General features: G+C 41.1%; 2 protein-coding genes across 4 annotated transcripts; one reads left to right on the top strand and one right to left on the bottom strand.

Moving 5' to 3' along the window:
- Positions 1-15: 15 nt before the first annotated feature.
- mycbp (MYC binding protein) lies at positions 16-2,157 on the bottom strand. Its single transcript, XM_030740902.1, has 5 exons — positions 1,851-2,157; positions 1,523-1,595; positions 1,348-1,396; positions 318-447; positions 16-231 (listed from the first exon to the last, which is right to left on the bottom strand). The coding sequence occupies exons 1-5, from the start codon at positions 1,863-1,865 to the stop codon at positions 187-189; spliced, it is 312 nt and encodes a 103-aa protein (XP_030596762.1). The 5' UTR covers positions 1,866-2,157; the 3' UTR covers positions 16-186.
- A 518-nt stretch (positions 2,158-2,675) lies between these two features.
- On the top strand, positions 2,676-17,266 carry LOC115788032 (sialin). Of its 3 annotated transcripts, none has more exons than XM_030740896.1 (11): positions 2,676-2,838; positions 6,088-6,234; positions 9,297-9,514; positions 9,606-9,839; positions 10,384-10,558; positions 10,830-10,948; positions 11,887-12,048; positions 12,405-12,537; positions 14,200-14,347; positions 14,530-14,620; positions 15,417-15,584. In XM_030740896.1, the coding sequence occupies exons 2-11, from the start codon at positions 6,150-6,152 to the stop codon at positions 15,582-15,584; spliced, it is 1,533 nt and encodes a 510-aa protein (XP_030596756.1). In that variant the 5' UTR covers positions 2,676-2,838; positions 6,088-6,149. The 3 variants fall into 3 exon arrangements, with proteins under 3 accessions (XP_030596756.1, XP_030596757.1, XP_030596758.1); XM_030740897.1 differs by having other exon boundaries at positions 6,057-6,234; XM_030740898.1 differs by lacking the exon at positions 2,676-2,838 and having other exon boundaries at positions 6,150-6,234; positions 15,417-17,266.
- The last annotated feature ends 8,316 nt before the right edge of the window (positions 17,267-25,582 follow it).

The following is a 25,582-nucleotide window of genomic DNA, read 5'->3' as shown; positions in this document are numbered from 1 at the left end:
CACCGAGAGAAAGGCTGATGCTGAAAATTTATTTTTATTTATTTCATTCTTGTTATATAACAAAAATTAACAGTGATTTTGTGTTCACTGCAAATCCATTATCATGAAATAAACATTTAAATACCCTACAAAAGAGGCTTTAACCTTTGGTTTTTTTTTACCCCAAAAAGCAAAGACACAAGCTCTCTAATCCTCTGCTTCCCCATCAGGCGATGGTTCGTACTGCATGAGCTGGAAAATGAGAAGAAAAACAAGAAAGGTTAAAGGTCACAGGAATGGGACTGAAAACAGCAGGATGTGATCACCTGTGAGCTCACCCTGTTCCTCAGCTCCTTGTTCTCCTCCATGAGCCGGCTGCATTTCTGTTGCACCTCAGCCAGCTCGGTGCGGAGAGCCTCGGTGTCCGCCGGCTCCGGACCAGCCGCCCCGAGGTGAAGCTTTATGAAACTGTGACGGAGGTTAAGGTCAACATGCGCCCGCAAATGTCAGTCAGTCATGTCTATGAGTTTATTACAGCAGTAAAGGATCAGGCGAGGTAAAGCCCGTGCATTTATTCTGAAGACACAGATGATTCAGTGAGCAGGAGTCCTGCAGAATGACTCAGACAGACTCGCCCACCGCAAGAATCCAGTGCTGTTTGAACACGTGAATAATGACAACAATACAAATCAAACCCTGCGCAGCCGCACTAATTTCAGTCGTTTGGAGATTAAACCTGCTTCCACAACAAGACACATGACATGAAGACGATATCTAATGATGCAGCAGCTGCCTACTTGGTCTGACCTATATCCTTACAGCAGGGATCCTCAACTCCAGGCCTCGAGGTCCAGTGTCCCGCAGCTTTTAGATGTGTCCCTGATCCAACACACCCGAATCAAATGGCTGAATTACCTCCTCAGTGTGCAGTCAAGTTCTCCAGAGTCCTGATAATGACTTCTATATTTGACTCAGGTGTGTTGAAGCAGAGACACATCGAAAAGTTGCAAGACACCGGACCTCGAGGCCTGGAGTTGAGGATCCCTGCTTTACAGTCAGTGCTATGACATACAAAACGTCACTATATGGATGGATGCTGGAGAGGAATTTGAATTCTGGTTTACATACCTCTGCCTCTGCATGGGGGCAGATGATCCACTGTTAAATTGCATTCATGGACTTTTTTCCCTTAATAAATGAAATCATAATTTAAAAACTGCATTTTGTATTTACTCAAATTATCTTTAGAAGGCAAATGCTTTTTCACAGCACTGCATATTAAACTGCCAGTCTCGGGGGATTGAGACACATCAGGACCTGACTGTTACCACCAGGGCTCACAGTAAAGCTGCATACATAAAAGGATACTCCAGTGCATTGTTGGGTTTCTCAGTCTCCTCATAAAGTGCAACTAAAACTGCAAGAAAGAGAAAAGGGAAAAAAAAAAGAAAAAAAAAAGGTGTCAGTAAAACCTAATCACAGGCCTGGGTTTAACAGCATGCATTAGTGTCGCATCATCATGCTGAACAGGTGCTCCGTTTACCGCTCGTTAAGGTGTCGAGGACTCCAGATTTTTCGAGGTATCTTCGAAATCGTTCTCGCTTCGACTCTGAGGCCTGAAACATGACAAAAAGCTGAATTACGCACACGTTAGCAGCACGTTTCACCCAGCAGCGGAAAACATGTGCGCTTTAAAGACGCTGCTCAGCAAAGTAAGTGTTTTCAGCCTGTGGTGAGTTCACTGCCTTCAGCCGTGCGGACGAGAAGGGGTCGCGCTGAGTTGTGTAGCTAGTTAGCCAGTTTGACCAACTTTTAACTAAATGTCACCACGTAGAATATAATACACAGAAAGTACGACCAGAAATACTCACTCTATAATGAGCCATGGTTTCGATAACAGCCGTGTAGCTCCCGGTCGTCTACACTTGAGAAAAGGCCAATAAGTCGGGACTAGCTGCAGCTGTTTGAATGCTACGCAGGAGATGGCTCTGTTGCCATAACAACACATCAATTAATACGTAAATTTCCGCAAATGAAGTTCATCCAATAAATAAACAGTTTGTAATAGCAGGGGAATAACGCTGAACAGCTGTTAAAATAAGACACTTTATCTTTTTATGTAAGTTACTCAGTTCACGGGCTAACTGCGAAACGCCTCACAGCCCGAAACTGGATGAAGCTATGTTGCCAGATTTGACTCACAGGTGACTAGAACCCACCATACTTTGAGTCTTCGTGAGTCAGGTAACAACCCGCTATAAGTGGAAATAAAACACACCGAATTTTGTGTTAGCAGCTCCTGTTTATTATGTACTACTGAGTGTTATAAAAACCGACCAATACATTGATCTAATACCGAAGATCTCGCAGAAGCTTCATAATTCTGCAGTCGTTCTGCAGAACTTTTTTTTCCGGGTTTCTACGCTGGCGTATTCGCCATACTCTTGAGCGATATTGTCACCCTCAGGAAGAAAAAGGCAAACTACGGTTAAAACGTCTGCGTTTGCGTGTGTGATTAGTTTAAATTGTTTTCCTTCACTGCCGCTGCCTCTATCTGGCAACACGGCAGGAGGCGCCATTCCTTACTCATGCGCAGCAACGTCACAATGTCAGCGCCTGACTTGTAAAACATGCGCGCTGCTTTCATTGGATGTCTTAACAATAGGCGTGGCTTATGTTTTCAGATTGGCGCCGCCCCGAAGCTCATCTGACCGGGGTGGAAAAACATCAGCAGTAAAAACATTTTGTTTTTGTCTCACCGGCATCAACATGAGACAGTGTGTCGAGTTTTAAGCTTCATGTGATTTTTACCTCCAGCAGAACCTAATGAAGAATCTGTAGTTGTAAATCCTTCATAAGGTAAGCAGTTTTTAACCGATATCAGGTTAATGAGTGACACATTAGATGTAGCTGAGTAGTTGATAGCCAAGCCATAGCTTTATTTGGAAACGTGTGTAGATTAACTCTCATTTATTGCGTCTAAATATTAATATTGTTAGAGTTACGCTCTTTAGGCACATTAAACAACGCCGTGGTGTCTCTTAGTGTGGCAAGAATGACTTGATCCGCTGGAGGAAGAAGAGTTGCTCTTTATAAATGTAATTTCGTGGGTATTATGCTGGTAGCTTGACACAATGATTAGTCTAAACGCAGAACCTTTCAGTTCTGGTAAACTGTGGTGAGCTCTTTACATCTCTAATAGTTTCTATAAATGCTGTAAGAGGTTTTATCTCTGCCAGAGGTGATAATCAGTCTTAAATTGCTTTTTTGAAACGGAAGGCACCCACTTTCCTCCTCACACTCTTTATTTTAACATTTTTATTCATTGGCCCACATTTTAGAGACAACAGATACACAGGTGTATACAGACTATTACTCAAGAACTAAAAATAAACTTCAACTTCCAGTTATGGATGAGGAGCTGGGAAAATATGACCACTGCAAACCTTAAACTTGTGTTAATCTATATAAAGTTATATGTATGAAAATTTGGGATCTGCTTATCCTCCTTACAACATACTTTTTCAGCCCCAGTTCCCTCCAAACTAAGCAGCAGTGTAATAAAACATTAACTGTTGCTGAAGAGGTGAAATGTGCTCTGAGGATCTCACTCTCACACACATATTTGCGCAGACACACACTTAAGTTCAAAAAGGAGAGGAAGGGTTAATCCAAAAATACCGGAGAGGTGCCCGGGGAAACCCAGGAGCAGGTCTGCGTACACATGACGATAAGAAACAAGGAAAACGATACGCAGGTGAAGATAATCAGACAGTAAGGAAGCAAAACACAGAGACGAGCAGACTCACTAAACTCAGAGACAGTGGAAACTCTGAAAGAGGCTGGAATAACAATAAAATCCAAAAATTAAAATTCACCAGAACATCCAAGAAAAACAGGAACAGGATGCTCAAAGTCAAATGACCACAACACCAGAACCAAAACGCTGCACGACCAGAACTAAAAACAACCTAAAGCTTTAAAATGTAGGACGTGCTGCTGAAGCTGACCAGGAGAATCAGTCAGACTGAGCTTTAAAGGGTTATTCACAGTGACTGAGAGTGCTGATGAGCTACAGCAGAGCGCCTGTTCTTACACCGAGTTTCACTGCTGGCTCGAGCACGTCCCGATCTCTGTGTCATTAAACTGATCTCAGTTGATCCCAAACGTATTCAGTAATGTGAAAAAAAGCACAAAAAAGTCAAATTTATAAAACAGCACCAGCATAAATAATTGTTTCATTTTAATAACACATCCACTCTCAGGCCATTAAATAAAACCAAATTTAAGTTATTAAAGACATTAAAGCTGCAACCAATGATCATATTTACTGTAAATGACTCTTCGTTTCACTCTTTTTCCAGCAGAAGAGCTGATCTGTGTTCTCTTGTTCTCAATGCAGCAAAAACCTGAAGGCTCACATTAATTTCTGACACACTTGAATGTTTTCGAACCTTCACACACAGTTCAGTCTCCCGTGTCTGTAAAGCCTTCTGCAGAGCATCAGTCTCAGTTTCTGGGACAAAATAAATTAACCTGAAACTTCTGAGATGCAGAGACGATGAACTCGTAACTGCAGTCTGCCGGACTTTCACCAACAGTCTAAACCCAAATACATTAAATGATGCATCACATAAAAGATGAAAGTCCTGATATTTAGGAGGTTGTTCCCCACAAAGGGGAAGTTGGGCAAGTAACCGTAATTGTTTCTGAGGAAAAACATTTTCACTCATAGAGACCAAACCTCTGTTTCTAATAAAGACGACAGAAACATGAGCGTGCCGGGCAGAGGAAAGAAAACGCTTCAGCTGCTCCTCTGTTTCCATTATTCTTTACACGTTTCAGAGCGACTGACAAAGATCTGATTTACAGATATTTTTACTGTTAGTGCTGATTGCCTGAAGTATGACTCATCGTCTGCAGTCGAAGGGCGGCTGTCGTCTTTTCTGCAGAGCTTTTTCAAACTTCCCGTAAACCACAGGATCCAAATGCAGGAACGAAACGAGAACTAACGTCTCCTCGTCGTCGTCTTCTCGTCATCACCAACAAACTGCAGCAAATAGTTTTAACCATCCACACTGAGTCTCAGACTGCTCCTCTCCACAAATGCTTCGTGGTCTTGTTGTTGGATTAAACTGATATGATCTGACGTCTGCAGCCCCGTCGCGCTGTCATTATCCATTCACCCCATTATCAATCTCTCTCTGCCTGAAAACATTCTTGTATCCATGCTTTACTTGTTTGTTGTTTTTTTAAATATATAGCTAATTAGTTTCTGACAGACTGAAATGTATACACCAGGAAACGTATTTGATATCCAGGGATCGTGACTGTCTGTACGTGTCGGGAACAACCTTCAGGTGTTATCAGCCAAAGGAAAACCAGCATGAAGCCCAGCAAAACACAACTGCATTAAAAACTCTCCATCAATCACTTTAATTACTTGTTGGTGTTTTTAATGTTTTGGCTGATACGTGTTGCGCTGTCAGACAGACACCGGCTTTGTTCACCACGATTCAATCAAATAAATCAAACTTTATTTGTAAAGCAGCTCCAGCGGGTTAGTGCAGCTCAAAGGGTTTCACTGACAATTATTAAACAATTATTATTAAATTAGAAAGAAATTCAATACTTTTATTTCTTTATACTTTTAACATTTTCAGTGGTCTACAAGGTCTGTGAGAGCACATCAGATAAAATCAGGAACACTTAGGAAAAAATGTAAAATATAATTAAGAACAATTAGAAAAAATTATTAGGAATCTGATCTTTGGTCACATGAAACCTTCTCAAAACCACATTTGTACCCGTGAAAGCAGATGTTTGTCAGGCTGAGGCTGTGGGTGAAATTCTCAGTTCCTGCAAAGCCTAAAATTGTGATCGCCTGAAATAACAGCCTGCAGCGTGACGCTTTCCCAGCTTCACCGTCAGCGTCGTCGTCTCCGTCAGAGCCACTTCGAGCATTGCTGACTTTGTGAGTTCAGATATGTGGAGGTATTTTATGGAACCAGGAAGTGCCAATGTGTGTGTGTGTGTGTGTGTGTGTGTCATGTGTTTGTCCCACATCCTCTTTGCAGTGGTTTTAATAGGTTGATCCTACCTCTGCAGACCTCCTGGACATCATGTCTCACTGAGGCAGGCCAAATATTTCCTGGATCCAGCCGCCTGCCATGCCGCCACCCGATGGCTGCTCCATCAACTCGGCCACTTCTGACGAGAGTGAGGAAGACGAACCTCTCATCAGAAGTGCTGAAAGTGAGTGTTTTTGTTTATGTGGAAAAGAAAGTTTCACAAATGAAACCCGAACAGGCTGAAGGTGCAGCAGACCAAGAGTTTTATATCGTGGTGGTGTTGACAAAAGTGAAGCTGGTACTTTGTCATTCTGTAGTGATGTTTTCAGCTCTTCGGTCATGCACACATCAGCACTTCTCCAGGTAAAGATCACCTTATATAAGACCTTAATGAGTCTGTGACCATCAGCAGGCTGCAGCTGACCTGGAATCACATGCTGCCCTAAAGACATAAAGATGCACGTACACTGAAATGCTTCAGTGTACATGCTGCCCTAAAGACATAAAGATGGTACAGCACGTACACTGAAATGCTTCAGTGTACATGCTGCCCTAAAGACATAAAGATGCACGTACACTGAAGCATTTCAGGTAAACAGTTTTTTTTGTGAAGGAAGACACCTGAAACACTTAAATTAAAAAAGTAAAACATTTAATATATTAAAGGATCAGAAAAAGCACACATGCATGTGGGGACTCAGAAGAGACAGCCTGTGTGTGTGCTCTCTCTCTCTGAGCCCATGTTCCTGTCTAACCAAAACATTTTTATACACGTTGTTATCTAAGCTTAAACAATCTCTGGGCGCTATGAGTTGACCTTCGTCATTCAGTCTTGTTCAGGCTGCTTCTTCATGACTCAGATTCCTCTCAGTCATAGGCACATCTTCTTCCTGATGTTCTAATTTAATCAATAGAGAGAATCTTGTCCAGATTAATGACAGAACACGGTGACGCTGGCGATGTTTTAATTGTACGTTCTGTGGCCGATCATCCGGATAAGATGCACTGAAAGAGAGAAGTTAGCCTAGAACTTTCTGATCAGTTGCTCTCTGTCTGTATTATTTAATTGTTTATTATTTGGTTGATCCACTGTTTATTAACAATTTACTGTAGTTTTACCTTTAAAATTTGTCTTTTATTCACTGAGTAAAAAATAATCCCTAACAACTCCCTCCTTTTTCACACCTATCCAGGTGTGAAAATTTAACACCCCTATGGTTATTAACCTATTGATTAAAACTAAAAACAACATGAAAACAAAAAATGGCATGATTATAATATATTTTAAGGCACAATAAGTCACTACAAGCCAGAGTTGCTCTCATGATATTTCTGTGAACCACTGACTTCTGTAATCAGTGTTTACACTGTGACAAGGTCACACACACACACACACATTTGTTAGAGGCAGACAGAGGGAGAGAGCAGCTCTCTTTTTCAGTGAAGAATGGAGAAGCATATGAAAAGCATTCTAAGACATAATTATTATTATTAGCACTCTTATTTCCTAAATTCACCTCCTTTTCTATAAAGTAAGACCAAACAAACAGAAATGCCAAACAAGTGGACTAAAGCACGAGACACAAGATCATAAAACATAACCTCAGAATATATCTGTTTAGAGCACATCACATGAAACAAATATTTATTATCACACTTTCATCAATTAGTATTTATTTACTGAATAACTGATCCTGTTGTTACAGGTTCAAACCCCCCTTTTCTATGTCTTTTCCCAGGTGATCAATTCCTTAGGAAAATAGGGAAAGTTAGAATTTGTCCATCTGATTTCCCAAAACATTTTCCCATCATTAAAGATACAGGATTTATTTATTTATTTGAGTTCTCTACTAATTTTGACAATGCTCTGGAGAATTGAACTGCTGTGGTTAAATATTATTTAGACTGAGTAAACCACACAAGTAACATCTGTTATTTTATTCTGCTGTTAATGATGTTCCAGTTTTCCAGTCAGCCTCTGTAAGGTTAATCAACATTCCTAATTTAATATTATAATTAACCCAATCTAAGTTTTGTTTAATTATGACCCAAAGGCATACAGTGACACAAACTCTGCTGCTGTACCTTAAATTTGTTAGGAACTCCAACAGGAAGTCTTAGGCATAAAGAAGCCTTTCAGGCTGATTGTTTTATTACAACCTGGACTAATTCAGACACCATCCCATTTTCCCAAGACTCCCATCCTCCACACGTCAGTCCTCTGTTTGGCAAACCAGGGATTTTTAATGCCAGTTATACTCCGATAACAGGCCATCACACTGAGATGTTCCCATCCACAGTGTGACGGACAGGGGTTCTAGTCCGAGGCAAAACATTCCCTGTAAAAGGCACATTTCCTTATCAGGACATAGCGGGGAGCAGTTACTGGTATCTTTGAAAACTAGTCCGGTTGTATTGAGTTGTACTGATTTTTCCTGCTGTCTTTAGTTTGAAAAGTTGAGTCTTGAACTGCAGGCCTTTGGGGTCAAAATTTAAATATGAATAGAACCTGCGGTCTGATCAGGTCTAACTGTTCAACATAGTTTTATTTATTAATTTTACCCACTAAATATAACTCCCTGACTCAAAGACTATCAAATTAAAATGTACACACTACAATTTGCCAAGAGACATATTTAACAGCAGAAGTGTATGTTTGAAAGATCTATTATTCAGTGTCTTCATATTAAAGATCTCTTGATTAGTTTAACCCAGTCTAAATTTTTCTATTCTCGAAATGATTCAATTTATTCAGATAAAAAATAAAAAGGAATTAATGCTCTGAAATCAACACTTAATACAGATTTAGGTCAGAAACCAGGAAAAATATCAATATATGCTAAAGCTCACAATCTGTAATTAGTCATCCTAGAATCCTACAGTTTAAATTTGCTGCCACCTTTGGCCCATTAAAGGAAAATCATGTAATGTTTAAACAGACATGTTTGCAATAAGGTCAAGGAGATGATTTATTTAGCCAGATTATTTATGGAGCCTTAAAGGTTTACCCAGAATGCATACCGGCGCTTGTTTCTATTACCCGAATCACAGACATTAAAATGATGCAGTTTTGTGATTCAGACTGTGATTCTGTATCCCATTAAACTGAGCTGCTGAGCCAGTGTGCTCGCAGCTCTTCCAGAGAGGCGTCTAAAAGCAGCACCTGTATTTGAAGCTGTCCAAAGCTGCACGAGAAGATGAGCCTGAAGGGGAGATTAAACTGTTTATTTCTCTGTGTGGGATCAGTTCCTCCTCGGTGCTGCTCGGCCCGCTTCAACCTCGCCTTCCTGATGTTTCTCGGCTTCACCGTGGTCTACGGTCTCCGGGTCAACCTCAGCGTTGCCATGGTAGCCATGGTGAACAGCACCGACCCCGATCCGGCCCTAAACCGCTCCGTGATCCACGCCTGTCCACGACCGTCAGGACAAGAAAACATCAGCGAGAATTTCCAGCAGCCTGACGGGGTATCGCTGTTTGAGCATCAAAAGGCTGATCTCTCCTTACAGATCCTTTTTTTTTTTTGTGATGCTTCCTCTCTGTGTCCTCTTGCCCCAGGTCCCTCAGTACCCCTGGGACTCCAAGACTCAGGGATGGCTGCTGGGAGCGTTCTTCTTCGGCTACCTGTGCACACAAATCCCAGGCGGCTACCTGGCAGGTCACTACGGGGGGAAGATTTTCCTGGGTTTGGGTGTGCTGGGAACAGCGGTCCTCACCCTGCTCACTCCTCTGGCTGCCCAGTGGGGGTCTTACTGGCTGTTTGGACTGCGAGCATTGGAGGGCTTTGGAGAGGTAGGGCAGGGTGGATGCACTCCTGCAGGAGGAAATAAGAAGTGCAGACTTGCTTTTCTTAGTTTCTTTGGCAGGTTTGTTCCCAACAGCCATCGATATCCCGTCTGTGGTCAGGGTTAAGGTCCACCCTTTTAACCGAAATGGGAAACTGAAGTGGGAACACTGGTGGCCTAGAGGTTAAAAGGTTAACAGCTTTCTGTCAGATGTTCCTCATATCAGTTTTTAGTGAAGTTGAAAGGGACAAAATTGACTTTCTGACCACAAATATGAAAAGCAAGTCTGAAAAAAGCCCCACAATTTATGTAGATGAACTCTGACCCGCAGGTCTGACAGGCTTTATGTAAATGTTATTAGGATAAGATGGAATATAGTTTATTTATGCTGAAAGTTTGGAAATTACTTCATTATTGCAGATAATAATAAAAATACAATATCACAGACTCAAAAAATATACAAAATAAGGAGCACAAATAAATTCAAAAACACACAAAAAACAGAAGATCTCAAGGTGTGTGTGTGTGTGTGTGTGTCTGTCTGTCTTCAGGGTGTGACGTACCCAGCGATGATGGCCTTGTGGGCCCGGTGGGCTCCTCCCCTGGAGCGCTCTCGCCTGATGACCATGTCGGGGTCGGGGGGCAGCTTCGGGGCCTTCGTGGCGCTGCCGCTCACCGGCTTCATCTGCCAAATGCTCGGCTGGCCCGCCGTCTTCTACCTGTGCGGTGAGCGCGGGAAACACAGCGAAACAGACACAACGTGTCCACATTTGAGCAGCAGAAAACGGTTCACAGTAATTTGTAGATCATTAACTCGAGAACACTGTGAGTTTTCTAACACTCACTTTCATGTGAGATCACCTGATGTTATTGTTCTAGCGTTGAGGTCACACAGACGGCTTGTTTTACTGTAGCATGGTAATAACCTGCCTTTAGCACGACACCTCACACTCACCTCCAGGTCTGCTGACTCTTTTAATCGTTCCTGCTCTTCCAGGCAGTGCCGGTTGCCTCTGGGCCGTCTTCTGGTTTATTTTTGTGTCAGATGACCCTCGCACCCATCGTCGAATCAGCAAGGAGGAGAGAGATTACATCACAAACTCCATCGGACCTCAGGTACGTGCAAAACACTAACAGATATTTTATTTAAATTCTCTCTGTCAGTTTTTTAAATATTTTTACATTTTGAAATCCTGGGACTATAAGACGATAATCTCAGCTCACCACCCGTCTGTTCCTCATTTTTGTGAATGGGATCGTTTTTTAAGCTATAAATGAGCTTTTAATTTCAGACCTGAACCGAAATGAAGAAATGAGAAAATCAGATTCATAACGCAGGCTGAATATTGTTTTCTTTGTTTTTTTTCTTCCATTGTTCATAACTGTCCCTCACCTGCCTGCTGCTTTCTTAGGGATTTTTTTCTGCTTGCAGTGAAGAGCTGATCCTCACTTCCCTTATCTCACTTCCTGTTTCCATTTCCCTTACTGCTCTCATTTTTCTGACTCTCTCGTCCCCTCGGATGCCCGTTTGTTTCTGACCTTTGAGTTGGTTTTAGAGCCAGAAATAGAAAAGCTTTTAACAATTAATATAGTTTTGTATATTTTTCAGATTTAAGGAGTTCAGATTTGGTTTTGCAGTACAAACATTCAGGTCTCGATAAACAATAAATCCACCTCAGGCTTATTTAACTGATCAGCATTTATAATGGCCGATAAATGAAAATGTAAAAAGTAAAGAGGAGACGAGAGAAACACCTCTCAGTTAGGAGTGTTGATGTTGCATGGTTTGTCTACCAGTGGGCGCTCTGCAACTTCCCAGTTGGCATCATGTGTTTGGAACAAACTCAACAGAGTCGGCTCAGCATAAACAAGTAAATAAATAGAAAATGTTGTGAAATCTGTTTTGGTTTCGTGTGTCTGCTGATGTTTGGGATTTTTAAATCTCCTAATATCGGTATCAGTATCGGTCCTCCTCTGTCCTTAAATGTCATTATTTCAGTACATTTTTATAATTCTCTAAAGATTTTCTTGACTAACCTGAATCGATGCTTCAGGGCACAGGTCATGGCTGGACCGTCCCCTTGCTGCACATGGCGCTGTCTGGCCCTCTGTGGGCCATCATCATCACCCAGATGTGCTCCAACTGGGCCTTCTACACGCTGCTCACCTCCCTGCCCACCTACATGGACGTCATCCTGCACTTTGACCTGCAGTCGGTGAGGTTTCCCTTCATTTGTTTCATGTTTTTGTTTGTTTTTTTTGTTAGATTTAACTTTTCAAGTTTAATGAAATGTTTCAGATGTTTTAGACAAGCACAGATACACGAGAGTCACTGCAGGAATAAATACTAAAACTATGATGTGAAGTATAAGTTTTAATTCGTGATAGATTACAGGAACTGTGTTTTATCTTCGGTCTCTGCACCTTTTTTCTCTTAGTTATGTTGAGTTGATGCATCTAAACTGTCTGATGGTAAAACTGTAGCTTCTCACAGTTAAACTGGTGTTTTGAGCGTGACTCAGCACATTTCTCTCAACACGTCTGAGGATCTGTGTCCGTGTGTCTGTCTCAGAATGGCTTCCTGTCCTCTCTGCCGTACCTCGGCGGCTGGATGATGTCGACGCTGTCAGGAGTGGCGGCGGACGCGCTCATCGAGAGGAGGGCACTCAGCGTCACCACCGTTCGCAAACTCTTCACGCTCGCAGGTAAAGAAAGCTTTTCCTCTAATTTCCTCTGTGTGGGGGCTCTGAGAGGTGCTGGCACGCTCGGGAGCTTAAACAGGAAGCTGCTGAGGAAGTGGCGCTCACTCTGGGAATGAAAACGATCTGAGATTATTATTTAAAGTAGAAGTGTTGGGATGGTTTACGTCTTTGTTCCTCATCACTCTGAATTTAAGATGAAATCTTCACTATCAGGTACTGACTTTAAGAGAGAGTTACATCTGCTTGTGAACTGTGTGAGTTTTCTGGCCAGGATTCCTGCACTGCTGACTAAACAAAGCTGTGAAAACACATTTACAAAAGGCTGTGGCTGCCCACGTGCTCCTGGGCAACAAGTGAACCCTGCAAGACCTGTTTTATAAAACACACAAAGAAAACAACACCCAGACCTGACTGAAGCTGTTTCTTTTGAATATTTAAAATGTAGACTCAAACGTACAAAAGCGTGACACAGTTGCCTCCTTTGTGTGAGGCCTCGGTGGATTTAAAGCTCCTGAGAGGGCCGAGAGGAAGAGTTACTCCTGAGTCCAAGACTTTGACTGGCAGCTCTGCCACCACTGGAGGCAGAGAATCCACTTTAACCTTTAACCTCGTAGCCACAAGGACTGAAGTGTAATACTTTAATTCAAACTGATGAAGCTTTTTAGTATCACTTCCCAAATTCCTCCTTGACTCTGTCATTATGCTGGCTAAATGCTGGATAGCTAGATAGCTCCTGTACTTTAGGCCAGCTAAATCCCCCAAAGAGCAGAAAACCTCAGCGTCAGCAGGAGCGCCGGTCAGCTGATCGCAGCCTGTCTGCAAAGAAAATAAGTCTGCTGGAATTTAGGAGATATTCTGGGATGAATAATTTCACTGGATCTGAGGGTTCTCAGGGTTCTCAGGGTTCCTCCGCCTGTGAAATCCTGCTCTAAGCCCTGGAATTGGAATCAGAAACAATCAGAACGAATGAAAAACGTGGAACAAACTAAACTCAGCAAAAAATATTTGACTGCTCTGAGGTACGAGGAGCTGCAACTGAACAGGCAGATCTGAGACATGAACGCAACATGATGTGTCACATGATTTAAAAAAAAAAAAGGTTTTCAACCATAAGAGACTCAAAGCTGTTTACTGCTGCTTTAGTGGGAGTATATGTGACTCGTGTCTGGGTCACTCCCTGAGGGAAAAACTGTGCTCATCAGCACTTCAGAAGTCTTCATCTGCAGTTTTTAACTTGTGACACAATCTGCTCTTTAACCCAACAACACAGAGCAGGTAAAAGCTGTGGATTAATGGAGGAACACTGCCCCCTTGTGGTTTGGTTTGTATTTGTCATTAACTACTACAATTTTTCACTTCACACTGTGGGGCGATATCGGGGGTGAAAATGGATGGAAAGTATTTTTATTTCCAGACCTGTTTGACTCATAAAGATGTAAAACTGTTGTTTAGTTACAGTTTTCTGCCTTTCTGTTGTCTGTAAATTGTTAAAGTGCACCTAATGATAGTAAATGGATCGCTCATTAAGTTAAATATAAACAAGGATTATTTTGTTCCAGGAATAACAACACGGAGCTGGAAATGAGCAGAACAGGTCTCCTTTAAATGAGGCAAAGTAACTCAGTACCTTTATTTTGAAATGGTTTTCCTGTTCTCTTCTCTCAGGCCTGTTGCTGCCTTCGGCGTTCCTCGTGGCTGTCATTTACGCCGGCTGCAACCACATCCTCACCGTCACCTTCCTCACACTCTCCTCGACCACGGGAGGGTTCAGCGCCGCCGGAGTCTTCATCAACCAGATAGACATCGCTCCTCGGTGGGTGCCGTCCTCCGTGCGGTTTCATTGCTCGTTTCCTGGAAGCATAATGTGAAAAGTCGTGTCTGGTAGAATCCACAGATCTAACGACAAACAGCTTGATTACAGTGACCTATGACCTTTTGATCCCTCTGCTGAACACATCGTGAAATCGTGCTGACCTTCCTTTCCTCCTCCTGCAGGTATGCAGGATTCCTTCTGGGAATCACCAACACATTTGGGACCATTCCCGGGGTCGTGGCGCCGATCGTAACAGGATACTTTACTGAAGATGTGAGTCTGAAGGCAAAACCAGTTAATTTAAAGGCGCGCGTTAGTCTGACTGACGAGGTTTACCTTCCTGTTCGCTGAATTGTTTTTGATTTATATAAAAGTTCTGATATTCATGAAGTTTTGATTGATTAACAGCCCCTCGTTAACAGAAGGCTGCAGGCCCTTGTAATGAGCATTCATCATTATTGGAATACACAGCTGCACAAAAACTTATTGATTAATATTTAATGTATTTTGAATGAAGTCATTTCTCCTAAAAAAAAAAAAAAAAAAAAGCCTTAAACTCGGAGTCGTTGACCCCAACACAAACAAAAAGGACTTATTTGGTCATTTGGATTTTTTTTCCTTTGGACTCTGATTGATAAGATTTGGAACGAAGTAAGTTTGGATCCACCTGAACTGATCATAACAGATTTGAACCAGAAACCTTCCTCAGCTCAGCTCTGCAGCATAAGATGCTATGACTTTATGTCCTGTGTGGAGTGTTAGTGAGGTTAACGCTGACGTTATTTGGATACGCTCTGAATCCGGTGTTGTTGTACAGGGTCAGGCCTCGGAGGGTTAGAGTCTGGTTAATGTCGCTGGACAACAGCTTTAGACTGAAATAGGAAAATAAAATCATATCTGCATGTTTTTATTACTCTAAGGTAGAAAATACACAGAAACTGCTGAAAGCAAATAATTTACTTCCATATTCTCAGTTTCTAACATTCACTCTCTCCTCTCCTCTCCTCTCCTCTCCTCTCCTCTCCTCTCCTCTCCTCTCCTCTCCTCTCCTCTCCTCTCCTCTCCTCAGCACACTCTGGCAGGCTGGGCGAAGGTCTTCTGGGTCGCTGCTGGGATCAACGCCAGCGGTGCCGCCATCTTCACTTTATTTGGCAGCGCCAAGCTCCAGTCGTGGGCCCTCACCGAGGAGGAGCGAGCAGAGGCTGAGAGGACGAGGGGCAGGTCCATCTCACATTAAGGCAGCTGTCTGCATCAGCAGCAGAGCCTTTAAAGGCTTTAAAGACACACACATAACTACAGTTTTACAGTTTGCTCATTTTAGACAAACATCTGGAGTTTTAATTTTTAAATTCAGGTATAAATTAAGGGATATATGCAGTAATCGCACTTCATGAGCCAGTAATAACATCTACAGTATGATCTTATTTTGGCGAGTTTACATCCAGGTGAGCCGATAAATGAGTTTTTACAATAATTCCAGCAAAGGTGTTCAAGCTCATCGAGCACTTTTCTACTCTGAAATGTCCTGTTACGCACATGTTTAACCCCTTAAATCCTGCCACTGTGTTTTCAAGGGGGGGGGCAACACCACACCAGCAGTATTTCCCTCATTCTGCACACTGCAAAGAGCACATACCTGCAGGATCGCTGTGTCCATGAACAGAAAGCTTTCAGAGGGCTTAAAATGTTATCACTACTTTAAGAAAGCATTAGTTTTAGTGCACAGGGCATATTTGAACATGTGCTGCCTTTAATGATCAGGAAACATGTTTACTCTTACATATTCGTGGTGATTTTTGCATCTCTGGTTACGTACAGCGCTTCAGGTGAGACCAAAACAAATCACCTTTTTCATGTTTTATATTTTTTATTTGAATTTTACTCAGAACAAAGGTACAAGGAAGAGGCGGCAGACTTTGCACAACAGGAGGGTCATTCCATACAAAATCAATGTAATTAGAGAAAAAGAGTCAATTTTACCTTCATACTGTGAATATTAGGAGCTGCTGTACTCACAGTTCCTCAGGCTGTCTCTGAGGCCGAGCCCATCCACCCCACGGGTGACCGTAGGTGAGCGGTGGTGCATCGGTCGACAGGTAAACTTGAGAGCTTTGCCTCCTGCTCAGCTCTGTCTTCACCGCGACAGTCAGGTACAACGTCCACCTAACGCTCCACCTTCTTGTCACTCGTGAATAAGATGGGCGGCCTCTCTCCTCCACCTCAGAGGGGGCAAGCCTCCGTTTTCCGGCAGAGAGCCGCGGCCTCAGATTCTCATCCTGTTTCACATTTCCTGCTCAGCTTGTGTCAGTTTCCTTCTTCAGTGCAGCATCCTCATCTACTCACATTCAAAGTCATCCAAATTTCAACCCACGCTCTGTACTGTGTGGACCTGTAACTCAGAATATCCACAGTATGAAGGTAAAATTGGCCATGATTTTTTATTAAAGACACTAAAATCATTGGACATGAGAAAAATCAGCTGATTCTGAGGAGGTGCTGCTTTATTTGCAGCTGAACCTGTTTGGCTACCACTTCTGCAGACTGTTTATTAGGACCAAGAGAAGCACTTTTCAATGGCACAAATACACAGAAAGCCTTACAACAGTGCCAATGACCTGTGAAACTTTCCATTTTAGCTCATAGTTTTATCTTATTTCTAGACTTAAAGCACCTTCAGATTTAATTGTACAGGTTTGCTTCAGTATTAAGAAGCTGCCTTTTGTAAGCTGCAATAATTATTGTTCCTGGAAGATCTCATAAATCTCATCGTGCAGTTTATCAACGAGCACTGTGATTGATTGTAATGATGTGATAATTTATTCACCTCTGTGCTTCCAAAATGTGTAATGCCATAAAAATGCTTTATTTTGAAAATATTTTTGTTTTTCCTGGAAAAACTAAAATGAGAAGCATGTAAAAGGACTCCTGTCATATTTCTTTAATTGTATTGATTATAAACTGTTGGGGAATAAGAAAGCACACAAAACAAAGAGTCCGGGTCTGGGTGCGGCTGCGGGGCGTGTTTTCATGTTGTAGCACAGCAAATTTATTAGTATTTACATTTTATTACATTACAGTGAGTTTGACCTGTGCAGGTTGTACTCTGCTCTCCCCCAGTGTCAGCTGGGACGGGCTCCAGCCCCCCTCCAACCATCAGTGGATACTAAAACAGATGGTTGGTATATTTATGGTAATGTTTCCCCTCCGGTAAATATTAGAATTAAAATATAAATTTCAGTGTTTTCAGGGTCTAAAATCTTCCTGCAGATCCCAGAAGGCTAAAACTGTGCAAAGGTGATCAGGGGATAAGTGCATTTACCCTAAAGACTGTCTGTGTGGGTTTCTGATATTTTTCTTCTCTTTATGGTCCAAAGACTGTATGTTAGGCTAATGGGTGATTCTAAGCTGGTTGGAGATGTGAGGTAGGTGAATCAGCTCAGCGTGACGTCTGAGTGACTAGAATCAAATCTGATTTAGCCCTCCACCAAAGGAAAAGTAAGAAAGAAGCATTTAATTTTCCCACACTTAAATACATTTTTATCACACAAAAAACTTATAAACTTGTGTTAATTAAGGCAACAAAGACTCATTGCTTTAACCAGTCAGACTCAAGTGCCTCCAAAGGCCCTTTTTGAGCCACTGAAGTCCATTTTAGGGGCCAATTTTAGTTAACTGAAATAAAAACTGTGCTTTTGAAAAAGTAAAAACAATAGCATGTACTCACAGATGTCTTCAGTTTTAGTCACTCTGGTTAAATATGTTTGCTCAGCTTTGGGTCCTCTGTTATGGACTGCATTATTCAACAGTCTTACCGTCAGTGATTTTTACTGTCAGTGGTTTTTATGGTCAGTGTCCCCCTGCACAGGCTGCTTCACTGCACACAGTTCCACTCTATGTCCACTAGATGGCACAAGAAAACGTAGCAGCCATCTTTGTTTATTTATTTTTCAGTAAAACCGGACAGAAACAGGCTGTGGGGAAAATATATTTAAATAACAAAATATATCGCTACAGTCTTGCATGTTATGCAGTATGTTTTGGTGTTAGTATTGATAAGAAAAAAAAATCTGAAGATTATTTGTTCAAGTTTAAGAGCCGCAGTCTTTTCTTAAATGACATTAAATGTTTTTGAACTAAAACGGAGTTAAAAAAAAATTAAGTTTAAAAAAAAAATCATTTAACTGAAAAAAATGTTGAAAGTCTATAAACAATACTGCAAATTTACAAAAGTAAATAAAATAGGAAAAAAGTATAAATATAGGAAATGTGTTTTTGGCAAGTTTGATTTAAACTTGTAAAAAACAAACGTAAAAATAACGAGCCTGAGGAGGCTTTGGTGCATTTTTTTATTACTGACACATTTTTTTTATTACTGACATTTTTTTATTATTACTGACACATTTTTTTTACTGACGCAGGAACTTCTACGTGACTGTGTGTTTTGTTGATTTCTCTGAACTAAACTCACTGATAATAAGATTATTATGCCGTCTGTTATGTTCAGCCTCCTGTTGTGTATATTGTGTATATGTTGTGCGGATGTTGTGTGTTGTGTTGTGTGACTCAGAGGGTGTGCCGCCCGTTTCAGCGCTCCGTTGGAGCTTGCATCAGACAGACCGGGAATGACCCGGATGTTAATGGCGGAGCCGGTGTGGTGCAACGGGAATTATCGTCTCCCCGTTCATTGCCATGGAACGTTTGTTAATCGAGAGCGTTTTTCTTTCTCCGTTAAATCCCCCGTAATTAATACTAATTAATACAGGATGGTTTCCGTTTCTTTACGTGTCATTTGTACCGGTTATATTGATATTTATTTTTATTTGAGAACAGACTTTTCGGGCGTTAGCTAGCATGCTAACCCTCTTTGTTATTATCAAAGTAAAACAAAGGTCGGCTGGCTGTGCTTTTGCTTATTAAAACATTTACTGCGTCGATATTCACTTTATCGCTTTTTGCCGACTCTCGAACAAACGAACCGACCTGCGTGCATTTATTCTCGGCTTTAAATGGTCACAAACCATTGAGCTAGCTGCTGATAGCATTTAGCAGCTAACGTGAGCTGTAGATAGTGATGCGGTCGGTCGGTGTTCACTGTTTTCATGTAGGCACAAAGACCTGCAGCAGGACATGAACATGTGTGATCTGTTTCCTTACATATTTCCTTCACATGTTGCTTAAATGTTTTTAAACAAAGCCCGCATTCTCAGTGTGTGGTTATTGTTAAATTTACCTTTTAAAAATCCAGATTCATGTTAACATTTCACTTACACAACACTGCAGTCACAAATTCACGGATATAAGCATTGCTGCCACTGACTGGCTGAAATTGATGATTATTTATGAGACACTGGTCATGTTTTATGAAACTCACAATTGGTCTTTAGTTTGGCTTTGACCCAACAGCTCCTCGTGGTTTCTGCTTCACCTTCATACCTGAACCCAAATGAAGCAGAACTCAGGAAAAAAAACTGCTGATTTTAAATAATGAACATGACACATTTTATTTCTGTTTAAGGCTTTATTAAATATATTAAAATACTATTTCTGCAATCAGGAAAATACAGATTTTATTAGACAGAAATACAATTTATTTGTGTTTTCTAGTACAACATTGTAACTGGGTTACATACCAAAGAGGGCGTATGCACACCCTGCAGCCTGTGATATGCAGGCAGACACTTCTTCTTAGCACTCAGGTGTGAACCAAATGCAGATGAGGGCCAGGAAACCTAAAGAGAATCATTGAAAGTGTGAATCTGTGTGTGTGTGAGTTTGCGTGTGTGTGAGTTGCATGTGTGTGTGTGTGTGTGTGTGTGTGTGTGTGTGTGTGTGTGTGTGTGTGTGTGTGTAGGGGAGCAGCCAAAGGGACTGGGCCCAGCAATGTGTTGCAAATGTGCTTTATTAACTGTCTGCCTTCCTGTGGCTCACTCGGGCTGCGTTTGCATCCACTGTCTGTGCTGACATTGCAGTTCAGATTGAGGTACCTTAAACTGCCTGTATGCACATGAATGCCAATGACGTGGGATTTTCTGAATGTTGGCAGGGATTTTTTTTTTCCCTGCACCCACTCAGACAAACCAGTCGTGCTTCTTAAAACTGGCTCACAAAGAAGACTCTGATGTACTGGGACTGAGTGGACGCTGCTGCCGCCCACTAAACTGTGCTTTGAAATCATCATCTGTGTCTTTTCTCTGTGAGATCTCCACTACACCCAAAAGCATGTGGGTATGTTTGTTCTGGAGGCTACAGCACACAGTAAGACATTAGATTAGTACAAAGGTGCTGCAACGTTAAATTCAACAATGTTGTTGCTGTTTCTGGTGAGTTAAGGCCTCATTTGTAGATCTACGCTGATCTGTGGTTCACATGTAATGACATATTGTTTAAATTTCAATCATTTATTAGGATCTAGTTTGTAAATATGTTTCTTTGAATGTTGAAACCATGTGAGATGTGCTTCTTTCTCATAATAAATGGATAATTCAGCAAAAATAACCTAAAAACTGTTGAAAAGATGAGGGATCATGAGATCATGAAGCTGATAAATGTAGCTGCCATCTCACCAGACATCACACCACATCTCCAGCCATCACAGGTTTCTGTGTTCAGAGCTAATAGAACAAACACGTCCTCGTTCACATTAAAAACAAAGAAGTAAGTTAAAATCTCCGACTCAGCTGAGATCAAACTGAGATGTGCAGCCCAGTTTGACCCCCTCTGCTTTAACTGTATGACCCCTTAAAATGAAAAAAAAAAAAAATAGCTCCTTATATGCTCACGAGCAGCTCCAAGACTTTTCTAACCAGTTTAATAATCACAATCCATTTTATTAACACAAAACAAATATGGATCAATTATCATAAGTATGACATATTTTACAGTGGTCAGCAGAGATTTCTGTTTCCCTGGTTTTATGTGGATCCATTTCAGGAACTGTTTCATTTCTTTACAAACAACTAATATTGGTGACGAGTTAGAAAATGTCTCTTCTGATATCATGAAGCTTCAGATGAGCCGAAACAGACTGTGAGCGACACCAGAGACCGACGTCACCCTCATGATCTCGTTGCTGAGAATTATTCTCACAGTTTTAACCATGAAACTCATCTCAAATATATTTACTTAAGTATTACACTTATTTACTTTAGCTACTAGTGACATTACAGATTAACACAAATGATATGTATGTTTATAAATCATGATATAACTTTATTTATCCCAAAAATAGGAAATGCCTGTTACAGCAGCCAAAACAAGATGGTTCAAATAAAGTAGAAGCTCTACAAAATAAAATACGATATTATAAAGCAAATTTTCTCACATAAAATTTACACAAAAAAATGGTTCAGTAAGAAAAAAAAAATCTAAATACAACAGACTGCTATATAAAAAAGCTGAATAAAATAAAATCTATAAAAAGCTGAATGTACTGCATTAAAGTGGCTCCATAAAGTAGAACAGCTCAGTAAAATCTTTTATTGTGATGATGTCACCAAGGAGTCACTAATTTAAGAAAATAATTAAACTGATCTCATTGCAGATAAAAATCAGAGAGGTGACTTTTCTGCTCTGCGCTGTGAAAGGTCCATAAACCCAGGATGAAAAGTAGCCATAAGTCTAAAATAATAATTCCACATTTATTTTTCACATGGGATCCAGTCTCATTGGGCTCCTTTTATCCACCACAGCTTAACCTTTGCGTGGCCTTTTTTCATTCTTTCACTGTAACTGCAACATCACAATAACAGGACTTACCCAGTGATCGGCTACACTGCAGCTGCAGCAGCATTAATACGATGCTGCCAACACACCAGATACACCAGAGCTTTGAAGCTGAACACCTCCTTATTAAATATCATCAGTTATTAGAGAGTAAATGCAAAAGAAACACAAAAAACAAACATTATTATAACATGTGAAAGTGAACTTTAAAAATGTGATTTCAAATTTTAAAAAAAAGAAATACTATAACCCCCAAACAAATGCTTGTTTAGGGGGTATAGCATTACTGTGAGTGCTTAACAGCATTCACAGAAATTATTGAAGTAAAAATGCTTTTTATAAAACACAATTTTAGTGGAGAAAGATGGAAGAGAGACAGCAGACTGAGGCATATCCTAGTATTAAATAAAAATAGATTTATTTAAATAAAAAAATCCCTGTCAGCAGATAAATGTCCACAGTTATGGAGATCAGTCAGTGTAGATGTAATCTTCAAGTGTCCACATACTTTTGGGAAGTCAGCGCCCATTAAACTGAGGTTTCTATTACTTCAGGCAACAAAACAAGACAAAGAGACAAAAACATGCATATCTCATTATAGTCAGGGTTTTTCCACTCACAGTCAGAGTTTTGGGGGGGGGCTGCAGACGTCAGCATAATTGGTCACACGTTTATTTGAGGCTGTGATAACAGAAGCCTGAGCATCTACCTGTCATCGCCGCCCATTTAACCTGCAGGTGACTGAAGTCATTCTCGATCCCAGCTGAAAATGTATGTGTGCCATTTAACTGAAAAAATGTTTCCCACCACAAATTTGTTAACCTACTTTTCCCACAACTTTTCCTTTTTTTTTTTTCTTTTTTTTTTTACAGGAAGTGGCCTCTTACTGCAAGTTGTGTGGAGCAACACTGTAGGCTTTTATTTTAGTCTAACATCCTCTTCTAATTGATTAGTGATATTCTGCAGTGAACCGTGCCTAACAGATGCAGGGAAACAAGATTTACTACTGCAGAAGCCTCCCAGCTGAGACTCAAAGTAACGACGCAAACAGCGATGGGTTGGATTAAAAATGACTAAAAACATAATTAACTTTTTAGAATATCTGCCATAGATGAAGGAGACGGCATAGATAAGATATACACAAGCACAAAAAGGTATTCCTGTAAAAATATTACTGCTAAACAGCCATAAATGGCCCCACTTGGTCATTTTAGTAGCTTATACAGCTTCATCACTTGAGGGTTCATAAATAAAAATGTATTTTATGCTCAACTACAAGGTTTTAAGTAGTTAAAATGTACATTTATTACAGTCCTGGTGAGGATCTATCCTCCTCTCTGACTAACACGTTTTCCCACGTCAGGAGTGAAATGTTCAGATCTGTCGTTGTCATGACCACCGCTCGTACCTGATGAGTCATCACTGACGTGCTGCCAGAGAGTGGCTGCTGGTCGGGCGGCCTGTTGAATCGCTTTCTCACTTTCATTCTCTCACACACACACACACACACACACACACACACACACACACACACACACACACACACACACACACACACACACACACACACACACACAGATACAGTCATACTTCCCCCTCTCTCTCTGCTGCCCTGTTCTAGCTGGTGCCTGAAATAAGAGCACAGCTGTTGTACTTCGCTCTCTTCACTCATCCTATCATTAACAGGCTAACTCTCTATGAGCTGGATGAAATGTGGCACGAATATCCGTGTTACCCTGAAAATGAATCCTGCTGATCCCCTTTTTTCCTTTAGTGCCACAGCAAAGCTAAAGTTTATGGGTTTGAGTGAATTCTGCCAAACAGAACAATCAAACAGCTACAAAACTGTAGCTCCTTTGAGTTTGCCACTGACCTTCAGTGCTAAGCCCAGTAAAGTTGTTGTCACTAGGTTACTTGCGTGATGTCATGCACACGCTGCTCCAGAGCTGTCTGCCATATTGGATATGATACAATCAGCGGTTGTGATGTATTCCCAAACTGGTTACAGATTGCTCACAGTTACTTGGTGCACCAAAACCCTCCTTGTGAGTGCTTTGGTTGCTAGCAGACTGTCGTGGTTGGCTGGAATTTGTATGTACGAAGCCAACTTGTCTGCAAACACTCACTAATTACTCACTGAGTGGTTGTAAAAAAAAAAAAAGAAAAAAAAAGTGCAACACAAACCAGAAACCAAGAAACTAAAAGTAAAAGTAAAAGCTTCTAAAGGTGCACCTTTAACTTTGAAGGCGAGTGGTCTCTGTTTCGGTTTCACTGCCGCTTAGAGAGCAGCTGCCAAGTGTTTGCAAACAGGTTGGTGCCATCCGTGCAAACTACAGGCAACCGTGGCAAACTGTTAGTGACGAAAGCAATCACAAGGAGCTTTTTTCTGGGGGCAGTGGTTGTCAGGGCACTCTAACCCTGTGTGTCTGGGGCTTTAGCAATCAATTTCCCTGTAACTGTACCAGCAACCACTCACAAGGTTAGCAATCACATGACTGCAAAGCCTCACAATTGCCTAAAGCCAACCAAGTTGTTGTTATTGCCTTGTAAAATTAAACTCTTATCTGTCACTGGCTGAGCGTCTGAGCACTGAAGGTAGGAGGAGCCTTGGTAACAATGCATCGTGATGAGAACGCATTGATCGATGTTACCCTGAAAATTGATCCCAGTGATATTTAGTGATCCCAGTTTTTTCCTTCAGGCTAAAATTTCTGGTTTTGAAGGAAATTCTTCAATAAATAATTTGTCTCATGTGCTAACGTCCCAACAGGATGCTTTGAAATAAATTACTTTTCATACTTCATGACTATATAGCTGGAAAACTGTAACCACTTTGTGTTTGCTGCTATTTATGATGAATGGATATTAAACGTATAAATCAGCTGCCATTGCTCTCACATCTCTCTCATTATTAAGCACCTAAGAGTATAATAACAGTTTAATATCTATAAAATAGCTGATAACTATTTGAAACAAGTGTAATTTATTCATGAAGCTCAGACGTTTTCTAGTTTTTGTTGATTTTGTCAGGTGGGGGGTATTTCAGCTCAGAAGCGCTATAAGACAGAGACAATCAGAGAAACCTGAACTGAGAACGCTGACTCCACATGTAGTTTTTTTTATGTGTGGCTACTCATTAAAAGTACAAATAATATTCATAACACTTCAAAAAACACCCCAAATAAGCACTGAGAAGTGTTTCAACATGCCAAGCAGTGAGACCTTCTTCTAGAAGCACGTTATTCAGCTTTATGTTTATAAATATATTACTGGAGGAAATATAAAGGGATAGGATGCAGATGATGGAAAGCCCAGAGGGTTGTTAACATGGGTTCATATGAGGTGAGCGCAGTATTAGCACAGAACAGTCTATTATCTAAAATATGGGCGCAAAGGTCGTGAGATCTTGATATGCAGTGACCAGCGGCCATGAAAGTCACTGTCGCTGGGTGGTGCTTTTTCCTGCCACAGTTAAAGCCACTTTTCTGGGAGAACAGGTCAGGTGCCGACATG

This window comes from Archocentrus centrarchus, chromosome 11 (genome assembly GCF_007364275.1).
Source record: "Archocentrus centrarchus isolate MPI-CPG fArcCen1 chromosome 11, fArcCen1, whole genome shotgun sequence".
Classification (NCBI taxonomy): domain Eukaryota; kingdom Metazoa; phylum Chordata; class Actinopteri; order Cichliformes; family Cichlidae; genus Archocentrus; species Archocentrus centrarchus.
This window is presented reverse-complemented; position numbering and strand designations above follow the sequence as displayed.

Coding starts and splice junctions, on each gene's coding strand:
- mycbp (XM_030740902.1), bottom strand. Junction 448..1,347: donor AAACCCAACAATGCACTGGA/GTATCCTTTTAT, acceptor CCTCCGTCACAG/TTTCATAAAGCTTCACCTCG. Junction 232..317: donor ACAAGGAGCTGAGGAACAGG/GTGAGCTCACAG, acceptor CTCATTTTCCAG/CTCATGCAGTACGAACCATC.
- LOC115788032 (XM_030740898.1), top strand. CDS start 6,150: ATGCCGCCACCCGATGGCTGCTCCATCAACTCGGCCACTTCTGACGAG. Junction 10,949..11,886: donor CAAACTCCATCGGACCTCAG/GTACGTGCAAAA, acceptor TCGATGCTTCAG/GGCACAGGTCATGGCTGGAC. Junction 12,049..12,404: donor TGCACTTTGACCTGCAGTCG/GTGAGGTTTCCC, acceptor TGTCTGTCTCAG/AATGGCTTCCTGTCCTCTCT.